The sequence below is a fragment of the Oryza glaberrima genome, chromosome 6 (genome assembly GCF_000147395.1).
Source record: "Oryza glaberrima chromosome 6, OglaRS2, whole genome shotgun sequence".
Lineage (NCBI taxonomy): Eukaryota > Viridiplantae > Streptophyta > Magnoliopsida > Poales > Poaceae > Oryza > Oryza glaberrima.
The window spans coordinates 7,329,946-7,351,987 of record NC_068331.1 but is presented as its reverse complement, the minus strand read 5'-3'; the positions used below and the strand labels follow the sequence as shown (position 1 = coordinate 7,351,987).

The 22,042-nt window shown below is 50.0% G+C and overlaps 1 protein-coding gene across 1 annotated transcript in view; it reads left to right on the top strand.

Annotated features, from left to right (window-relative positions):
* The first annotated feature begins 234 nt into the window (after positions 1-234).
* LOC127776353 (benzoate O-methyltransferase-like) overlaps positions 235-22,042 on the top strand; it is a 31,854-nt gene continuing 10,046 nt past the window's right edge. The window contains exon 1 of the mRNA XM_052302715.1: positions 235-334. Within this exon, the coding sequence (XP_052158675.1) occupies positions 257-334 (78 nt within the window). The 5' untranslated portion in view covers positions 235-256. The remainder of the gene's footprint in view (positions 335-22,042) is intronic.

Genomic DNA, 22,042 nt, shown 5'->3' with positions numbered 1-22,042 from the left:
TTAATTATTTGGGAAGCGTGGCCATCACAACACACGAAGAAATTGTAAAATTAAAGCTAAGCAGGCTTTCAAACCGAGCCTTATGGCTTATTATGAGAGAGTGACACGGCAGGACAATTTAGCATGTGGACAGGCACAGATATTCTCTTGCACATTAATTTTAGATTGATTAGTATAAATAATGGCACCTAGCGATGGGGAGGATGCATCATATCATATTAGCTTGCTGGCTGTTCTTGCTAGTCCAAGACAAGCCATGGTGAACGTCGAATGTGATTTACATATGACCAGTGGGGAAGGAGAAGGTAGCTATGCCAAGTACTCCAGGCGTCAGGTGATTGCTCTTCGTTTTTTCTCAGTCACGCACACTGCACAGATATATATATATATGTACGTGTTTCCCTTTATGTTCTTCTCTCAGGTCGCATGTACAAATAATGTAATACCCAGAGTTTCGAATTAGTGTATTTCGGAGAATCTTAGAGCAATCACGTAAAAATTCAACTTGTAAACCGTTGTTCGAATAGACGATCAGGAACCGTGAATGCGTATAGCTCGCCAAGTAGTGCGAAATAAACTATAAGTTCACATGAATCGGAGTCCGAACGAAGTGCCAGTTATCGAATTAATGTGGGCCGTTCGATCTTCATTAGTCTCTCTATTTAACTAACAGAAAACAGAAAAAAAAAGGAATCGAGGGATAGATCCTGTAGCCCTAGCCGTCAGGCTCCTGCACCCTGCCGCTGCTGCTGTGTTCCGGTCGCCGTCTCTGCACCGACGCCGCCGGTGCAGCCGTCGCCGGTCGCCACAAGCCGTCGTCGTCCACATGCAGCCGGTAGCTGATGAGCTGCTGCGGCTCCTGTTAATTTCCCTGCTGCTGTCGATCTCTGCTGCTACCGATCTGATTCTCTTCCTTGCTAGTGATGCATGGTTTGCTGGTGCTGCTGATCTTCGTTGATGCTGCTGCTGCTGATCATCTGCATCGTACAGAGAGGAGGAGGGTAAGAAGGCAGAGAAGAACAGGAAGGAGTGAGAGAAGGGGAAATTAGATAGAAGAAAGGAGACTATCCTAAAATTTCTAATAATTTTGAGAGTTAGTGGTTTTGAGTGTATTTTGATGTGACACTCTAGATACGTGGTTACCTGGGGTGTTACAAATAACAATGAAATCATGTCATATATACATGGTTTACTTGGCAAAAATATTTTTTTCTAATTTATCAGATATATATAAATTAAACAAGGTTTTCCTCGAATTATCAAATTAAAATTGTAATATATTTTTGCTGCACTTAAGGTACGGTGCCATGTCTTCTTTTTTGCTAAAAACGTCAATCTCTGTCCTCATCGCACTCAATATATATGCTGCAATTCACAAGTAGCCATAATCGTTGGTACCACCGAAGAAATGAGTTTACATGTACGGATACATCTGTTATGGTTATTGATTGACCTAAAATATATCATACAAGATACATAAATATGTGCAAGCTAGTGCAGAGTGGATGACCCAAGAGACCTCTAAAAACCACATTTTTTTAAATATCATAATCCATATCAATATGTTTCAATATATTTAAAGGTGCCTCGTACCATTTTTTTAAAAAAGCATCACTCTTACTCCTCTTTCGATTTGTCTACAACGGGTCTATTTTTAGCTCGGGTGAGTGTTTGATGGTATTTTATGGCCACCTCAAAGAGCTATGGCTCATGACAATGATATAAACGTGCTTTTCAGAAAATTTATTTTTTCACTTAATTAAACATCAGGACATAATTCTTCTACCAACCAATCTTCTTCTAACTTAGGTAAAGGGCCACCTGTTAGGGAATTGACCCCGATAGCAAGGATCTGGTGGGACCCTTTTTCAGTGAGTTCCGCCGTGCAATTGGTGTGAGTGAGCCTGAGGTTTAGGGTCTGTTTGGTAGAGGTCTAAATTCAAAATTTAGCTTCAGGAGTTGAGTCTGGAGTGGAATTGTGAAGCTGCCTAAACCCAGCTACACCTCTCTAGTTCATTTTGTAATAGCGCTCCACCCAGCTTTAGGAGAGGTGGAGCTGGAGCTGGAGTTGTGCCAAACAGGCCCTTAGAGGCCCCCAATCCTGCAACGCTCAATCCTGCAACGCTAAGCTAGATAGACACGAAATTATACAGGTTCAAGCCATCTGAAGGTGTAACAACTTACTCCTATCGTGATGGTGATTTCTCTTTTCTCAATTCAAGAATATTACAAGTTTTTCTGTACTTAGAGTATTTTCTCTTCTTTTCTCTTCTAGGCTTCTTAAGAACTTAGAATAACTGTTTTCTAACTGTGTTGAAGTCTCTCCTAATCCCCTCTCCCTTGGTCCCCTCTCTCCCCTATACTTGCTTTGGTGAGACACCACATGACCAATGTTCCAAGGGAAGATTTGATTCGTACCCCTATATAATAAGTATGGTAAGTCTTGTTAATAACTCGTTGTCTTGCCAACTCCACCGGCTTTGGGGCCTACCATAGCATGGCCTGCTATTAGCTGGGAATGATTAGAGCCTTCCACTCTAAGCCACTGAAACCACTATGGCCTCGGGAAAGCTAGGAGCAGGGGACCTACCAAAGACAGGGCACAGTGGTAGCTCTTCACACTGGTGGAGAAACCCTTTGTAGTCCCGGTTTGTAACCCCCCTTTAGTCCCGGTTTTCAAACCGGGAGTACCAATCCGGGACTAAAGATCGCTATCTTTAGTCCCGGATGAAATAACCGGGACTAAAGATCGATCTTTAGTCCCGGTTGGTGTTACCAACCGGGACTAAAGATCGAGCTGACCTTTTTTTTTTTTGCATGGCCCTGTTGCTGCATGGTTTATATATATATATATAAACCATGCATATATATGATTCAATACACATATATGCATACATATATATATATATATATATATTATATATGTATATATGGTTCAGTACATATGTACATGCATAATATATATGTATTTATACATATATATGTTATGCAAATGCATATGTGTGTGTGTATATATATATATATGACCAAAATATATTTACATTATAGAAAATGTGTACACATGCATATAGAAACATATGTAGTCATGTATTAATTACAATCCATTATATGTCCTAGCTAGCTACGATTTCGACGTAGTAGTAGTCGCTAGCTCAGAAGCTAAGGACCGGTGAATTGTGTTTCCGTCGTAGTAGAATTCACCCTTGGGATCAAGGATTTGTTCGTTGATGAATCCCATGAGTTGTTCTTGAACCGCCGCGATAAATTCCTTGTGTGTGGTCAGGTTATCCCTCATGCGAATAAACTATATGAATATATGAAATTGATTAGTAATTAAACAAGAAATCGTTACGTAATGAAATTTTGAATTTATTTGTACGTACATCGAGCTCTCTTGTGGTGATGATTTGGTCTGCAAGGCAGTGGCAATACTCGCACACGTAATAGCCGCACAAGTTAGTTCCCTGCTTTTGCTTTGCGCACTACAAATAAATGACAAACAACGAGAGATCTAATTAATATACACTTGTATGTATTTGAATTGGAGAAATATAAAAGTAGAGCATGTGTACTCACAGGAAATTTGAACTTCCGCCTAAGTCTTTCTCTCCATTTGCCGCGGACCAAATGACGGAACCGATACCAAGCCCTACATGGAGTTTAAAGCTATGATTCGTAGTAGCAATTAACATAACAAGATTTTCTTAATTAACAGAGGAACTTATGACGGTACCTGTCTATAAGTTCGAAAACCTTGTCAAACGTAGACTCTTTTTTATCCATTGAGTCATATACGTTGACGGTGCAGGCCGACAGGTTGAAGAGTAAAAGCACCCAGTGGAATCTGCAATGTGCGTGGGATGCATTACATATGAAACACTTAGCAAGTTCGTACGGGAATGAAATTTGGTATGTAGGAAGACAGTAAAATTAAACTAACTCTGTGTTGTACGGCAACAGTATGAACGTCTTGTAATGCTGCGCCTTCAGGAGATGGACGAGATTGTCCTCTGTTTCTTGTGGATATTGGTCGAGCATTGCGATGTTTACTCTCCGAGGGTCGATGAATTCAGTATCGAAAACCCTCCGCCGTCGGGCCCTTTGAATCTCCATTCTACAACGATAAAAGGGAGTATATTATTTTCTATAGTCTACTTATATACAAGGACCTAATTAATTAAAGGAGACATATAGTAAGAAATCTAACTGAATGATATACTTACAAAATCCAGCAACTCATAATAGAGACGTCGAGGGCGTCCAGCTGGTATAGTTCGTAGATTCCCCTGAAATTGATCCAGAGAATGTCATCTCCTTGCAAGAAGTCCGTGTCCCAGATCCTCGCTCCGATCATCTCTCTACCGGTGGCGCTCATCTCCATGTACAGCTGATGGAACTTGTACATTTGTGTGGGTAGGGACTGCAGCAGCTCAAGCTTGACAAGCGGTTTACCGAGTTCGTACATGTATTTCACTTCCGCCTTTTCGATTGGTGCGACTCCTAGCAATTGATCCGTAGTTAGACCGGTGTCAGTAATAAATTGTTCTATCGTCATTTCTTTACCGGTCACCAACGGCTTGATCTCCTGGTTTGGTTGCTCTCCAAGCTGAGGGACTGGTTTGGACTCTCCAGAAGATGCTTTCTTCAGCGTTCGCTCATAGTCCGATAGCTTGATGGCCTCCTTGACAGATGCAGACATACCCCTGAAGAAGTTCCTGACACTAGGGTCTATAGGAATCTTCTTTTCTGGACTTCGAGGCTTGAATTGTCTCTTGACTTCTGATGCAACGTAAGCGTCAAGCTCCTCTTGCGTGCAATCGTACCCCGGGTCCTTGTTCTTGGCGGCGTCAACTTTCGCCTTCTTCGTTGCCCTTGTGTGGGCACGCGGTGGAGCTGGGGTCCCTTGACTTTGAAGGTGCCGGAAGAGGAGCTTACGGAGGAGTAGGTGTAGGAGCCCGAGGAGGAGTCGGTGCAGGATCCTGAGGAGGAGTCGGTGCTGGAGCCTGAGGTGGAGACGGTGCTGGCGGATCATGAGGAGGAGACGGTGCAGGATCCTGAGGAGGAGATGGCGGAGCCGGAGGAGATGGTGCACGAGACGCCGCTTGTCGCCCAGGGAGAATGATGTACCGCCTGCGCCATAGAATAATGGCATGGCTTGTGTCTCGTAGATGCGTCTCACCGTCTCCTCCAGGGTAATCCAGCTCGAGGTCCTCCTACGCGCCTTCGACCAACTCAACTTCGACCTTGGAGTATCCTGCTGGAATCGGCCTGCAGTGGTAAGTACCTGAACGGTCCGTTGGGATGGCCATGCCCGGCGCCACCTTCATGTTGTGAGAGATTATTTATTAGTAATCAACATATATAAGCAGCAACTAGCGGAATGGCTAAATCTAAAATATATAAACTACGAGCTTACCTTTATTGATAAGTTCTTGTAAGGAATATGCAGCTCACATGGTGTCCGCTGAGTGATGTCATCAACGGGACAGGTCGATTCGTCCTGTGTTTGCGTGGCGTCCATGCTCTGTGATCCTACCTGCCCCGTTGAGGCGCAGCTGCTACGGTTTCCTGACAGGCTCACCATTGCAGGAGGAATGGTCGGCTGGGGATCATGGGACCGATGTGCGGCCATGCGTTCATCAACCTTCCTTGCCACCTCCTCTTACATGCTGAGTTCGTAGCTTGATACCCGGAACTCTAGATCTGCAATCTTCGCCTCGGTATTTCTCTTACTCCTCATCCGACTCCTGTACGTGCGGATGTCCTCCTTGAAACCAATCTTCCAAGGAATCACCCCTTTCCCTCGTGTTCGTCCTGGATGCTCTGGAGTCTGCAGGGCGAGTGTCAGCTCGTCCCTATCTCTGTCCGGTCGGAACGTGCCCTGAGAGGAGGCTTCCACTGCATCTGTTAGTCGTCGCGCAGCCTCTCGTATCTGATCGCCGAAGACCAGTGAGCGATCAGCTGGGTTGAGCGTTCCACCGTGAGCATAGTATCAGAACTCCGATCGTTCCGGCCAATTGGCGGTTGCCGGTTCGATACCCCTCTCAATCAAGCTAGCCTCCATCTCCTCCCACTTCGGCATCGCGACGCTATAGCCTCCTGACCCCAAGTGGTGATGGTACTTCTTCTTGACGGCATTTTCTTTGTTTCTTTCCATCATCGCCTGCCCTTGTTCACCTGTCTTATATGCAACGAACTCGTCCCAGTGATCCCTTAGCTTTGGGAATGTGTCGAAGTTCGGTGTCTGCCCCTTCAGGATATATTTCTTGTACAGCTCTCCCTTGAAGCTCTGAAACTGTTCTGCCATTTTCTTCAGAGTCCACCTTTTCACTTTGTCCTCTGTACCCGCGGGAAGGGTGAATGTCTTGAGCATTGTGGTCCACAGCATCTCTTTCTCCGAATCTGGGACAAAGCTCTCATGATCTCCGCGTGCCCTTGTTCTTCGCCAGTACACCGTACTGACAGGCACGTTATCCCGCACAACCCAACCGCTGTGACGTACATAGTTCTTGGCGGCTTCGGCCGGGGCACTAGGACGTCCATCTTCTTCCACTTCCGTTATGATGTGCCGACCCTCAAGCTTCTTCGTTGCACCTCGTTGCCCGCGTGCCCTCTTCTGTCCAACGGAGGGTTGACTACCACTAGCCTCCTCCTCCTGGTTCCCCTCCACATCCCTTTCCACGTGCCCCAGCTGGTTCCCCTCCGCATCCCTCTCCACGTTCCCTTCCTCGTTCAAGTACTGGTTTGGATCCTCGTTCCCTTCTTCTTGTCGCGTCCCAAATCGACCCTAAAATACATCCTCTAAATCATGCCTAGAATGATTAAAATGCTTGTGAAAGCCTTCAAAAATTAAAATGTGCAAAGTTAAAAGTCAAATAGGGCTTGGAGGATTTTTGTATATTTCCTAAGAGCCTAAAATGTGTAAATAAATTTTAGTGGAATTTTCAGAGCACAAATAATAATTATTAAGAAATAAACAAAGTTAAAAAGGTTTTATAAAAAGAAAACCCTAAAAATCACCCTCTCCCCTCTAATGGGCCGAATTCGGCCCATCTCCCTCCCCCTCTCTCCTCTCCCCCGCGGCCCACTCGGCCCTCCCCGCGCGCGCGCCCCTGACGGGCGGGCCCGCCCGCCACCCTCGCTGACGGGTGGGGCCCACCCGTCATCCCCTTCCTCCCGCCGCTCCCGCCGCCTTCCCGCGCCCTAGCGCCGCCGCCGCCACGAATCCCGCTGCCTCCCGCCGTCCCCGCAAGCAATAAAGTGGGGGGAATCACTCCCCGTGATCCCCTCTCCCTTTCCCCCCATTTTTCCCTCTCTCTCTCGCGTTCAAACGGGCGGATTTGCCCCCGCAAATCTCGCCGGCGCCATTGATGGCGGCCGGACCTCCCGCGCCGGTTTCCTTCCCCTCCGGCCGCCCTCTCTCACTCCCAACCCTATATAAACCCTCCCCGAGCTCCCCACCACCGTTTCCGCCACTCACCGCCCTCTCTCCTCGCCGGAATCGAGCTCGCGCCGTCGCCCTATCTCTCCACCGTCGCCGCCGAGCTCCGGTCCGCCGCCGTCGTCGCCCCGGACCACCTCCCACCTCGGCGCCGCCTCCTTCGGCTTCGCCGCATCCTCGCCGACCCCGTCCACCCCTCCGTTTCGCTCGCCGACCGCCGGAGCGCCGTCGACCCCGTCCACCCGAGCCGCGCCGCCGCCTTCCTCCACTCCGGTTGCCGTTTCCGTCGTCGCCGTCGACCCGGGGTGAGCCGTGGACCGCCGCCTCCTTTCCCCCTTCCCTCCCCTCTCTCGGCCGCTGCTCCACCGTGCCGGTGGTCGCCGGCGGCGACCATCGGGGCGCGGGCGCTGCCTCCCGCCGGCCGCGCCGACGTGGCCGCCTCCGGGCGCGCCTAGCGGCTGCCGCGTGGGGCCCGGCCGTCAGCCGCCCGCGCCCTCGGGTGCGGCTGACGCGTGGGGCCCACGGCGCCGGCCGGTGTGAGCCGGGTGCACCCGGTCCACCGTCGACCGTGAGGCTGCCGCGTGGGTCCCACTCCCGTGGACCCGGTCCGCGCGCCCTCTCTCCCGGCTGACGCAATAAATATATTTTTAAATTAAAATTTAAATGAAGAAATTCGTAAATATTCATTTAAAGAGCATATAAACTTCAAATGGCCATAACTTGGCCATTTGAACTCGGAATTGGACCGTTCAAGTCTCTAATTTTTCCTTAAGAAGTCAAGAACCCATTTTTGTGCTTTGTTCCTGCTTGTTATATGGAGTTTATTAGAGTAAAAGCCCTTTTATTTTCCGTTGGTCGTGTAGACGCTGCAGCTTCGGAAGATCCGCTCTTCGTGGAGGTTGAAGCCGACGTTTGGGAAAGCGAGCAAGGCAAGTCACATCATTCTTTGAACATATTGGATCCTAGTTTATAAAATTATCTTGATTTAAATTGTTGCATTATCGCTTTATTTAAATTCCCGCGTTATCACTGTTTTATTTAGCCATGCCTATTTACCTTTGTTATGACCTTATTATTGTTGTTATTATTATTATTACCTTGTTCACCCTAGGATAAACAAAACCCCAACTAGTGGACATTTTATTCATGGTTCCACTAGTATGAATTTAGGTAGATGCTTTGCTGGTTAATTAGGCAACATTAGGTGGTTTTATAACTCTAGACTTTGGGAATATTCATATCACTTGGACACCATGGAATGGTTAGATTATTGTGGAATTGGATTCACACCTCTCCCTCTATTCAAAACCCTCAAAATGGTTTTAGGCTGGGCTCGGGGTGCATGGTTTTGATGGTAGCACCTCGGCCATATAAGGACCGGTCTTCGGGCCTCTGTTGCAAAGCACTACCGTACTTCCACATGTCTAATGGGTAAGGCTTAGTTTGTGGCTCAGTCTGGTTATAAACAAAAGTACACGGATGGAGATGGACGAAGTCGGGGGTCGATGGACATCTCTAGGACAAATGAAGGCTACACGAGCCGCGGCCCGGTAGTCGAGATGTCATGGCAGAGGACCGGTGTCCTGCTGCTAGGGGCTCAGTCCTGCCTACCTGTCCCAGGGGTTCCGGCCGTAGGTGGGGTTGGGTCGGTACTCTTGTCTATGGCTAGGATGGGCTGGAAACTATGTCATGTCTTCCGTCCATATGCCGTGGTGGTATGTGGCACGTGGTTGCACGTGAGGAAGATGTGTCTTGTGGGCAAAGATGTACACCTCTGATCAGAGTATAATCTATTCGAATAGCCGCGCCCTCGGTTATGGGCAAGCCGAGCAATGTACCCAAGTTAGTGTTTTAATTCTTAAAACCTGCTTAACAACTAAAATGTGGAATGGTTGGCCTGGGTTGGCTTGGGACGAGCTGGGACCCAGGGTCGGGTTGCCAGTTCGGTCTGAATCATCGTAGGCCTTGGGTTAAGGCAGGTTCGTGTGGGTTCACGGCCTTGGTTAATAATATTGTACAGCTCTAGAATCGTGTTTACAAAATAGCTTTGAGCAACTAAGGGTCTTTTAAATGCTGTTTATTGCAAAACCTAACCCCTATATTATAACTCCATTGTACTCCTTTGCATTTATGTTGCACTTGTGGGTGTGTCTTGTTGAGTACGGTGGTTGTACTCAGTCTTGCTCAATTTTTCCCAAACCCAGAAGAGGAGCCCCTGGATGATGAAGGCTTTGGTGTCTAGCTCGTGCCTGCCGTCAAGCGCCTATGGTCGTCGCCTTAGTCTTCCGCTGTTTTTCGTTGTCTTTGAGTGTGCTGGGCCGTCGCTGCCCATGTAATAATTAACTATTTACGCTTCCGCTTGTTAAACTCTGAATTGTATCAACTTTTGGTGTACCTTGCCTCCTGGGACAAGGAATAATACACGCACGTAAGGAACGCCCGTTGGGTTATTTCCGGTCGTGACAAGTTAGTATCAGAGCCCCCTTGACCCTAGGACGAGCCTTAGATCCCAAGCCTTAGCAATATTTTCGAAATAAAAATCCTCTCTTATTTGTGAAAATCCTTTAGTCTCTCTCTGTCTTGCTGCTTCATTTGTCATCAGAAGCTGATCTCTAAAATATTTTTATCTCTTTTGTCCTTGCTTGTAGATGGCCGGCAGCATCAACCGTCGTGGCCTGGGCCTGACCGGCTTTGTTCTGGAGCTGCGGGGCATGTGCATTGTCCTGGGATATCCGCATAGAGTGGACTACCAGGGCAAGCAGCTCCCGGAGCAGGAGGGTGACGATGCCGAGCCCCACGCTGCTTGGGAGGTCACTGCAGTGATCCTCACTGGCTCTCCCGAGAGGACTTCGTTGGCAGTCACCGCGGGAGGAGATTCCTTCTCCGCCGCTTGCCAGAACGCCGCACTCCTCGCCATCGGCACTCTTCACCAGCGCTACCCGGACGAGTTGCAGCACTCGCCCTACCGCTACCACCCTCGTCGCAGAGGAGCCCGTGACTACGCCACCTTCCGGGATGCTAGCTCGGAGGATGACGCTACCATCATGCACCTGGCGCGCATGGTGGAGGCGTACGACGCGGCTCGTATCGACTTCCATCATATGGTGCGCCGTGGGATGGTCGAGAACAACATGAAGATCCTGGACCTGCGTCAGGAGAATCTGCAGCTGAAGAAGGACCTAGACGCGTTGGAGGCGCAGCTGTGTCAGCTCAAGGTCGCCCAGGGAGAGGTCTGCCGTCCCAAGCGCCGCCGCGTTTGCCGCAGCCAGAAGATCACCGCCCGCAAGAGCACCTCCAGGCCTGAGCTTGTTCGTCAGTCCCTGGCGTGGACCTGCTTTGTGGAGACCCCTCGTGCCGAGCCCGCGCCCGTGGTTCCTCAGGAGGGGGAAGCCTCCGGCGTTGGTAGCACGGAGGATGCGCTGCTGCTCACCTTCCGCCCTGGCCCATCGCAGAAGTAGACGAGCAGTTAGTAGGCTTGCGCGTGTGTTCTTTCTCGTTTGTCTTCCTGTTGGAGTCGTGTGGGGCATGGTTGTACCGGTGTGTGGTATGACTGTGTCGGAGCCTGTCTTCATTTTATTTGCTTAAGCAACTTGAACCTTAATGAACCCATTTCAATAGCAGTAATAAATTCAAGAATTATGGTAGTCGTGGGTGATTAGTTTTAATAGTCTGTTCTCTCTCTTGGCTGGTTCTGTATGGGGTATTTCAGATGGTGACAACCAGGAGAAGTGCTGCTACCGGTGATGGCAACCAACTCGAAGGCAGCAACCACAACCACCATGGCAGCCCACCTCCCCCTCCTCCCCCGCCTCCACCGCCACCACCAGACACCAACACCCTCCTCACCCAAATCCTCGCCCAGCAGGCCAACATGATGGCTGCTTTCCTCCACCACATCCAAAATCCACCACAGCATAATGCTTCACCTCCACCACCACCCCCGCAACATACTAAGCTCGCCGAGTTCCTTCGCATCCGCCCGCCTACCTTCTCTAGCTCCAATAACCCCGTGGATGCCTTGGATTGGTTGCATGCCGTGGGGAAGAAGTTAGACACCGTGCAGTGCAACGATGAGGAGAAAGTCATCTTTGCCGCTCACCAACTGCAGGGGCCCGCATCTCTATGGTGGGACCACTTCCAGGCTACACAACCAGAGGGGCAGCCTATTACTTGGGCCCGATTCACCGCCGCTTTCCGGAGGACCCATGTGCCCGCCGGAGTCATGGCCCTTAAGAAAAGGGAATTCCGGGAGTTGAAGCAAGGCAACCGCTCTGTGATGGAGTATTTGCATAAGTTTAACAACTTGGCCCGGTACGCTCCGGAGGATGTTCGGGAAGATGAGGAAAAGCAGGAGAAGTTCTTGGCGGGAATGGACCCTGAGCTATCGGTGCGTCTCGTTTCCGGGGACTATCCGGATTTCCAACGTCTGGTCGACAAGAGCATCCGCTTGGAAGCCAAGCACAAGGAACTGGAGTCGCACAAGCGTCGCTTGGCGAATTTCCGCAATCAACAGGGGGCTAACCAAAGGGTCCGCTACACCAATCCCTATCCAGGGGGATCCTCCTCGCAGCAGCAGCAGCAGCAACCTCGCTCCGCGCCCCGACCTCAATTCGTGGTGCGCGTCCCACAGCTGCAGCAACAGCAGAGTCAGCAAGGTACCCGTGCACCCCGTCCTCCTGCGCCAGCTGTGCAGCCTGGTCAAGGCCGCAGAGACGCTCAAGGACAGCAGCGTCTGTGCTTCAACTGCTTCGAGCCCGGGCACTTTGCGGATAAATGCCCAAAGCCGCGGCGCCAGCAAGGCCAAGCGCCTCCCCGCCCCAACAACGGTGGTAAGGACGTCGCTCGGGGTCATGTGAACCACGTGACTGCCGAGGATATGCTGACGACTCCGGACGTCATCGTTGGTACGTTCCTCATTCATTCCATTCCTGCTACCATTTTGTTCGACTCTGGAGCTTCCCACTCATTTATATCTGTGCCTTTCGTGGGAAGAAATCAACTGGGGGTAGAACGGCTTAGAAACCCTCTGCTCATCACCACCCCTAGAGGGGATATGACAGCAAAGTATTATAGCCCAGCCGTCCCTATAGAAATCCAGGGAATCCCTTTTCCCTCGGATTTGATTCTTCTGGACACCAAGAACTTGGATGTGATCCTTGGGATGAATTGGTTGGCTCAATTCCAAGGTGTAGTGGATTGCGCAAGGCGCACTGTCACTCTGTATCAAGGACCAGAACAACCAGTTGTGTTCTTTGCACCCCCAACCTCTGTTGGCAGTTCGGAACTTCATCAGATAGGACTGACAGAAATCCCCATCGTCAGTGAATTCGGTGACGTGTTTCCGGAAGAACTACCCGGTATGCCGCCCAAGCGGGAGATCGAGTTCCGGATAGATCTTGCTCCAGGAACAACTCCTCTATACAAGCGGCCCTACCGTATGGCCGCGAATGAACTTGCCGAAGTCAAGAAGCAAGTGGAAGAGCTGAAGGAAAAGGGGTATATTCGGCCGAGCACTTCCCCCTGGGGTGCTCCCGTGATTTTTGTGGAAAAGAAGGACAAGACAAAGAGGATGTGTGTTGACTACAGAGCTCTCAATGAAGTCACTATCAAAAACAAGTACCCTCTTCCTCGGATCGATGATCTGTTCGACCAGCTCAAAGGTGCCACCGTCTTTTCTAAAATCGATCTTCGCTCCGGATATCACCAATTGCGTATTCGTGAAGAAGATATCCCGAAGACCGCATTCACCACGCGATATGGGCTGTATGAATTCACGGTGATGTCGTTCGGTCTAACCAATGCTCCTGCCTTCTTCATGAACTTAATGAACAAAGTGTTCATGGAATACTTGGATAAGTTCGTTGTGGTCTTCATTGACGACATCCTGGTGTACTCACAATCAGAGGAAGACCATCAGAGGCATCTCCGTCTGGTGTTGGGAAAACTGCGGGAACATCAATTGTATGCCAAGCTTAGTAAGTGTGAGTTCTGGTTGTCCGAAGTCAAGTTCTTAGGGCACGTGATATCTGCTAAAGGAGTTGCTGTGGATCCCGAAACGGTGACCGCCGTCACCGATTGGAAGCAACCCAAGACGGTCCCTCAAGTCCGCAGCTTTTTGGGTTTGGCCGGGTACTACCGGAGATTCATCGAGAACTTCTCCAAAATCGCTCGACCCATGACACAATTGTTGAAGAAAGAAGAAAAATTTGTGTGGAGTCCGCAGTGTGAGAAAGCATCCCAAACTCTCAAAGAGAAGCTGGTTTCCTCGCCAGTATTAACTCTACCGGATACTCGTAAGGACTTCCTGGTGTACTGTGACGCTTCGCGCCAAGGTTTGGGGTGCGTATTAATGCAGGAAGGTCATGTGGTAGCCTATGCCTCACGCCAGCTGCGGCCTCATGAAGGCAACTACCCTACCCATGATTTGGAATTGGCCGCTGTGGTTCATGCTCTAAAGATCTGGCGGCACTACCTCATTGGAAATCGCTGTGAAATATATACTGACCATAAGAGTTTGAAATACATCTTCACTCAGTCGGATCTGAATCTTCGGCAGAGGAGATGGTTAGAACTCATCAAGGATTATGATGTGGGGATCCACTATCATCCTGGCAAGGCCAACGTAGTCGCTGACGCTCTAAGTCGAAAAAGCCATTGCAACACTCTTGGCGTCCGTGGCATTCCACCGGAACTTAATCAACAGTTGGAAGCCCTGAACCTAAGCATAGTTGGTCGTGGATTCTTGGCCACATTGGAAGCCAAGCCTACCTTGCTCGATCAAATCCGCGAGGCTCAGAAGAATGATCCGGATATGCATGGGCTCCTCAAGAATATGAAACAGGGTAAAGCCGCTGGTTTCACAGAGGATGAACACGGAACCCTATGGAATGGAAATCGGGTATGCGTTCCAGACGTCAGGGAACTTAAACAGTTGATACTTCAGGAAGCTCACGAAAGTCCCTATTCCATCCATCCTGGCAGCACGAAGATGTACTTGGACTTGAAAGAGAAATATTGGTGGGTTAGTATGAAGCGGGAAATCGCAGAGTTCGTGGCCCTTTGTGATGTGTGCCAGCGTGTCAAAGCCGAGCACCAACGACCGGCCGGACTTCTCCAACCTCTACAAGTGCCAGAATGGAAATGGGATGAAATTGGGATGGATTTTATCACCGGACTTCCAAAAACCCAAGGCGGATATGATTCTATATGGGTAGTCGTGGATCGACTAACCAAGGTAGCACGGTTCATTCCCGTAAAGACCACCTATGGAGGGAACAAACTAGCTGAACTCTACTTCGCTAGGATCGTAAGTCTGCATGGCGTCCCCAAGAAAATTGTATCTGATCGGGGAAGCCAGTTCACCTCTCATTTCTGGAAGAAACTCCAAGAAGAGTTGGGAACCCGATTAAATTTCAGCACCGCGTACCACCCGCAGACAGATGGGCAGACCGAGCGTCTGAACCAGATCCTCGAAGATATGCTTCGCGCATGTGTCCTAGATTTTGGGAAGACATGGGATAAGAGTCTCCCCTACGCCGAGTTCTCCTATAATAACAGCTACCAAGCCAGCATACAGATGGCACCATACGAAGCGTTGTATGGCCGCAAATGCAGGACACCACTATTGTGGGACCAAGTCGGGGAAAGCCAAGTATTCGGGACCGATATCTTGAGAGAAGCTGAAGCGAAGGTCAGGACCATTCGGGAAAACCTAAAGGTGGCACAGTCTCGGCAGAAGAGTTATGCAGACAACCGACGCCGTGACCTGGAATTCGCAGTGGATGACTTTGTGTATCTCCGGGTAACGCCGTTGCGGGGTGTACATAGGTTTCAAGCGAAAGGGAAGCTCGCCCCTCGGTTCATGGGTCCTTTCCGCATCATTGCTCGACGAGGAGACATTGCTTACCAATTGGAGCTGCCCGCTTCCTTGGGCAACGTGCATGATGTGTTCCATGTGTCGCAACTCAAGAAATGTCTTCGAGTACCGTCCGAGCAGGCCGACTCAGAGCAGATTGAAGTTCGCGAAGACTTGACCTACGTGGAGAGACCAGTGAAAATCCTGGACACCATGGAGCACAGGACCAGGAATCGGGTAATCCGTTTTTGCAAGGTCCAATGGAGCAACCACGCCGAGGAAGAAGCTACCTAGGAGCGTGAAGACGAGCTGAAGGCAGCCCATCCAGATCTCTTCGCCAGTTCTTCCGAATCTCGGGGTCGAGATTCCGTTTAAGGGGGGTAGGTTTGTCGCGTCCCAAATCGACCCTAAAATACATCCTCTAAATCATGCCTAGAATGATTAAAATGCTTGTGAAAGCCTTCAAAAATTAAAATGTGCAAAGTTAAAAGTCAAATAGGGCTTGGAGGATTTTTGTATATTTCCTAAGAGCCTAAAATGTGTAAATAAATTTTAGTGGAATTTTCAAAGCACAAATAATAATGTGGACCCCCGTTTCTATAACAGGAATCATTCGTGTAAACAGTACCATTTCCCTGGATCAAGTAGTCTGGTACACACGAGTTCATAGCTGAAATACCAAAAGCACATACACGAGAGTCTAGTGCTAATTATTACATCATAAGCCCGCAGGCATTCTCTTAAATCATCGAACCAAGCGGTCCGGAATACATCCAAAAGCAGAAATAGATGAGGCAGCGGAATTCAGGCAGCGGCATGCCATTGCCACAGGCAACGACCGTAACTAAGACCTACTGAGCGCCATCGTCTTCATCTCCCTCCTGGTAGTAGGCATAGGGATCCTCCGAAGCTTCATCTCCCACTTCTGATTAATTTTATATTTGCAAGGGTGAGTACCAACCGTACTCAGCAAGCCACCACAGCAAGAAATGCACATGATAGGGGTATTCAAAGGATAGCTATGGTTCCTTTGCGCAAAGCCAGTTTTGTAATTCTTTTCGCAAGCCTAAGACCTAGCACAGACTAACCAAATTTTAGTACCAGCGTTCATATTAAACAATGACGGTTCTGTCCACCATCCATTGTGATCCCAAGGATAGCTTCCCGCCATCGAGTCGTTATGGTTTTCTGAGGACGTCCACATTCCCACCTCTCAGGAAGTGGCTCCATCAGCATAAAAATCATCATGCAATATCCCATCCCACACAGGTTAAGAATTTAGAGTCTAGCCAAGTGTAATACATGTCCCGGTGCTCAATAACCGCGAGCACGGCTATTCGAATAGATTTGGTTTACTCACACTGCAGTGGATGTACACTTTACCCGCACTCCGCAACTGCCCAACACATGAGCCTCGTCCCAACACATGAGACGCGTCACGGCAAAGCTTTTCGATAACCTCGCATTGGCAGTACCCGCTCCATGAACTTAAATCCTCATGCACTCTAGGTGTCCATGTTTCTAGCAGTGAGAGGAGTTCTGGCGCTCCCGGGAAAGAGAAGTCTCACACACATATTAAATTATAGTTCAAGTTAAGTTCTCTCTCTCACACACTCATGGCAGTCCTTCCAATGGCGACACCGATGTAGGGCACGCCTCTCGGCCCTACCTCAACGGCTGTTCCATCGTAGCGCACCTGCCTCACTCAGGGGTGAACCATCTATGCAGGGATACTGCCTCCGCTCGGCTATCTAATCCGCTAGGTCTATACCCATTCGAGAAGTACGGTTGTACGGGGGTCGTTTCATGCTTAACTTCATGGCTCGGTCCTTAATTGACCGGGGACGGTACTAGCCTTTTCCAGATACCACCCAAATCCTCCGTCCGCCCCAGTCGAAAATAGTTGTTTCAGTTTTATTTTTTTTTTTTCCTTTCACAAATCATGTCATCAATATCATGGCAATGTGGCGCTCATGTCTCCACATGCCGCATCTCAATTACCTTCCCAAAGGTAATTGCCCAAGCATATAGCATTTGATAAATATGAGTATGCATAATTCTAGAATAGCATTTCTAAGCAATTGTCATAATTGACGACTAGGGACTCATACGTAAACATGGTTACGAAGGAATAAGGGCAAACAATAATCAAGGCATGGCATAATCACAAGTAGGATGTTCATCATTGCATGCAATTTTATTTGTAAACAAAATAATTTCGCAATTGGGATCAACATGTTCAAGGAATAGTGATGACTTGCCTTGCTCAATGTCTTGCGGGTCTTGACCTTCGCTTGGATCCGCAACTCCCTCGGGCTCTATAGTTACGTGCGAAAATTTGATTTGAATTCGGTTAGAATTCAAATTAAAATCCAAATAAATCCAAATAAAGGTCGAATGCGAAAGTCGATTTCTTTATATTAACTTTATTATTCGCGAACTAAGGCAAACCCAATTTCGATTCAAACTATTTTGCGGGTATAAATATTTTGTTGTCATAAGTTTTTAATTTAATCTAACCGAGCATTATATCCATATAATAGGTTAGACATTTCTATTGCGAGCTAAACATCGGACGGAATCCTAAAATTATCTTATAATATTATACGATTTAATTTAGTCTATGGCTAAATGATTAAATATAATATACGTCTAAAATTCCTAGTGATTAAATCCGAATTTCTATCGTGAATCGATTTCTTATAGAGATTACCCAAATATAATTTATAATAGCCTATAAGAATTCATCTAATTAATTATATCTAAATTACTACCGCGAATTGATCATTTGTAGAGATCATTAAAAACAATCTACAATAATCTATATAATTCACCTAATTGTTTAGTTTTTAAATACATCTATGATTATAGCATTATTTTGCAAATACTATATTTTCGTTAATCCTATACTTAAATTCTAATATTTTTTTTAAGTGTCCTAAATTTCTCCTAATTTTCCTACTTATTTCCTTCTCTTTTCCCCCTTTTTCTTTTCCTTTTCTTTTCTTTTCTTTTTCTCTTCCTTCTTTTCTTTTCTCCCTCTCTCTTCTCTCTTTTCCTTCCTTCTTCCTCTCTCTTCTCTCTTTTCTTTTCTTCTTCCTCCACCCGGCTCCTCCCTGTCTCTCTCCCTCTCGGCTCCCTCTCTCCCTACCCGAGCGGCGACGGCGGTGGACGCGAAGGGGGAAAGGCGGCTCACCGGCGGCGGCGGTGGCGGCGACGACGGCGGCGCAAGGCGGCGACGCACGGCGCGGCGGCTCCGGGGCGACGGCGCGGCGGCTTCGAAGGTGGCGGCGCGGCGGCACGACAACGCGGCGCGGCGGCGCGACGACGGCGGTGCGTGGAGAAGGGGAAGAGGGAGAGGAGGAGGGAATGGAGTGGGGTGGAGGAGGGGATGGAGTTTTATAGGGGAGAGGAGGGGAAGGAAAGAGAATGGAAGGGGCGACGCGACGGCGGCGCGGCGGCGCGGGGTGCGAGGCGGCGACGGGACGCACGGCGACGGGACGTCGACGGCGGCGGCGACAGCGGCGGCGCGCGGCTCGGGGCGGGACGCGACGGGCGGTGACGCGACGGTAGCGCGGCGCGGCGGCGACGGGGCGAGACGACGGGCGAGCGGCGATGGGACGGGCGGGCGGCTCGGGGCGCGAGGCAGCACGGCACGGGGCGGCGATGGGACGGCGCGACGGGATGGCGGCGAGCGACGCGTGACGGCACGGGCGCGGGGCGCGAGGCGGCGGCACGGTCCTCGGGATGACGCGACGGGCGGCAGCGGCGACGCGACGGCGGCGGCACGAGGCGCGGGACGATGGCGACCCACGGCGATGGCGACGGCGCGCGGCGCGACAGCGGCGACGCGATGGACGGGCGGCGATGGCGACGGCGCGGCGACGTTGGCGCGGCACGGCAGGGGCGGCACGGCGCTCGAGGCGGCGCGCGGCGTGAGGCGGCGACGCGACACCAGCGCGGCGCGGCAGCGGCGACGCGATGGCGATGGGACGCGCGGGCGCGGGGCGCGAGGCCGACGGCGACGCGACGGCGACGATGGCGACGGCGGCGCGGCGGGCGGGCAGCGCGCGGGCGAGCAGCGCGAGCGGCGGGGAGGGGTTAGGGCTAGGGACGCGATCGAACACCTTCGCCATAATGAACAGTGCATTTTCTTATTTATTCCACTTTTAGTCTATTTCCCCTATAAATTTGATTCTATAATTTCTAATCTTTGTATTCATGAATTTTACTCAACATTTGTGTTATTCCGACTAATGGATTCACTTAAAATTAATATTACCCATTTTTATTTTTATATGATTTATTTGAGTTTTTTTTTTAATTAGGGTTAACTCTTATTCCATCGTATTTTAATTGATCCAAATACGGTCGCGATAATATTTTATTTATTCCTATCCACACCTAATCTTTATTTTAGTTTATATTTATTTTACCAACTTGTTTTTATGGTTTATTCCTAATTAACTATTCTTTACTCACGGTTAGTAAACTTCGAGATCAAATCCAAATAAAATAAGCGAATAGGATCGGCATGATGCAATTAATTTTTAAAGTTTTTGAAAATCCGTATTTTTAGAGTTTAGATTTTTGTCGGTCGAATTTTCAGGGTGTTACAAATAATTATTAAGAAATAAACAAAGTTAAAAAGGTTTTATAAAAAGAAAACCCTAAAAATGACCCTCTCCCCTTTAATGGGCCGAATTCGGCCCATCTCCCTCCCCCTCTCTCCTCTCCCCCGCGGCCCACTCGGCCCTCCCCGCGCGCGCGCCGCTGACGGGCGGGCCCGCCCGCCATCCTCGCTGACGGGTGGGGCCCACCCGTCATCCCCTTCCTCCCGCCGCTCCCGCCGCGAATCCCGCCGCCGCCGCCGCGAATCCCGCCGCCTCCCGCCGTCCCCGCAAGCAATAAAGTGGGGGGAATCACTCCCCGTGATCCCCTCTCCCTTTCCCCCCATTTTTCCCTCTCTCTCTCGCGTTCAAACGGGCGGATTTGCCCCCGCAAATCTCGCCGGCGCCATTGATGGCAGCCGGACCTCCCGTGCCGGTTTCCTTCCCCTCCGGCCGCCCTCTCTCACTCCAAACCCTATATAAACCCTCCCCGAGCTCCCCACCACCGTTTCCGCCACTCACTGCCCTCTCTCCTCGCCGGAATCGAGCTCGCGCCGTCGCCCTCTCTCTCCGCCGTCGCCGCCGAGCTCCGGTCCGCCGCCGTCGTCGCCCCGGACCACCTCCCACCTCGGCGCCGCCTCCTTCGGCTTCGCCGCATCCTCGCCGACCCCGTCCACCCCTCCGTTTCGCTCGCCGACCGCCGGAGCGCCGTCGACCCCGTCCACCCGAGCCGCGCCGCCGCCTTCCTCCGCTCCGGTTGCCGTTTCCGTCGTCGCCGTCGACCCGGGGTGAGCCGTGGACCGCCGCCTCCTTTCCCCCTTCCCTCCCCTCTCTCGGCCGCTGCTCCGCCGTGCCGGTGGTCGCCGGCAGCGACCATCGGGGCGCGGGCGCTGCCTCCCACCGGCCGCGCCGACGTGGCCGCCTCTGGGCGCGCCTAGCGGCTGCCGCGTGGGGCCCGGCCGTCAGCCGCCCGCGCCCTCGGGTGCGGCTGACGCCTGGGGCCCACGGCGCCGGCCGGTGTGAGCCGGGTGCACCCGGTCCACCGTGGACCGTGAGGCTGCCGCGTGGGTCCCACTCCCGTGGACCCGGTCCGCGCGCCCTCTCTCCCGGCTGACGCAATAAATATATTTTTAAATTAAAATTTAAATGAAGAAATTCGTAAATATTCATTTAAAGAGCATATAAACTTCAAATGGCCATAACTTGGCCATTTGAACTCGGAATTGGACCGTTCAAGTCTCTAATCTTTCCTTAAGAAGTCAAGAACCCATTTTTGTGCTTTGTTCCTGCTTGTTATATGGAGTTTATTAGAGTAAAAGCCCTTTTATTTTCCGTTGGTCGTGTAGACGCTGCAGCTTCGGAAGATCCGCTCTTCGTGGAGGTTGAAGCCGACGTTTGGGAAAGCGAGCAAGGCAAGTCACATCATTCTTTGAACATATTGGATCCTAGTTTATAAAATTATTTTGATTTAAATTGTTGCATTATCGCTTTATTTAAATTCCCGCGTTATCACTGTTTTATTTAGCCATGCCTATTTACCTTTGTTATGACCTTATTATTGTTGTTATTGTTATTATTACCTTGTTCACCCTAGGATAAACAAAACCCCAACTAGTGGACATTTTATTCATGGTTCCACTAGTATGAATTTAGGTAGATGCTTCGCTGGTTAATTAGGCAACATTAGGTGGTTTTATAACTCTAGACTTTGGGAATATTCATATCACTTGGACACCATGGAATGGTTGGATTATTGTGGAATTGGATTCACACCTCTCCCTCTATTCAAAATCCTCAAAATGGTTTTAGGCTGGGCTCGGGGTGCATGGTTTTGATGGTAGCACCTCGGCCATATAAGGACCGGTCTTCGGGCCTCTGTTGCAAAGCACTACCGTACTTCCACATGTCTAATGGGTAAGGCTTAGTTTGTGGCTCAGTCTGGTTATAAACAAAAGTACACGGATGGAGATGGACGAAGTCGGGGGTCGATGGACATCTCTAGGACAAATGAAGGCTACACGAGCCGCGGCCCGGTAGTCGAGATGTCATGGCACAGGACCGGTGTCCTGCTGCTAGGGGCTCAGTCCTGCCTACCTGTCCCAGGGGTTCCGGCCGTAGGTGGGGTTGGGTCGGTAC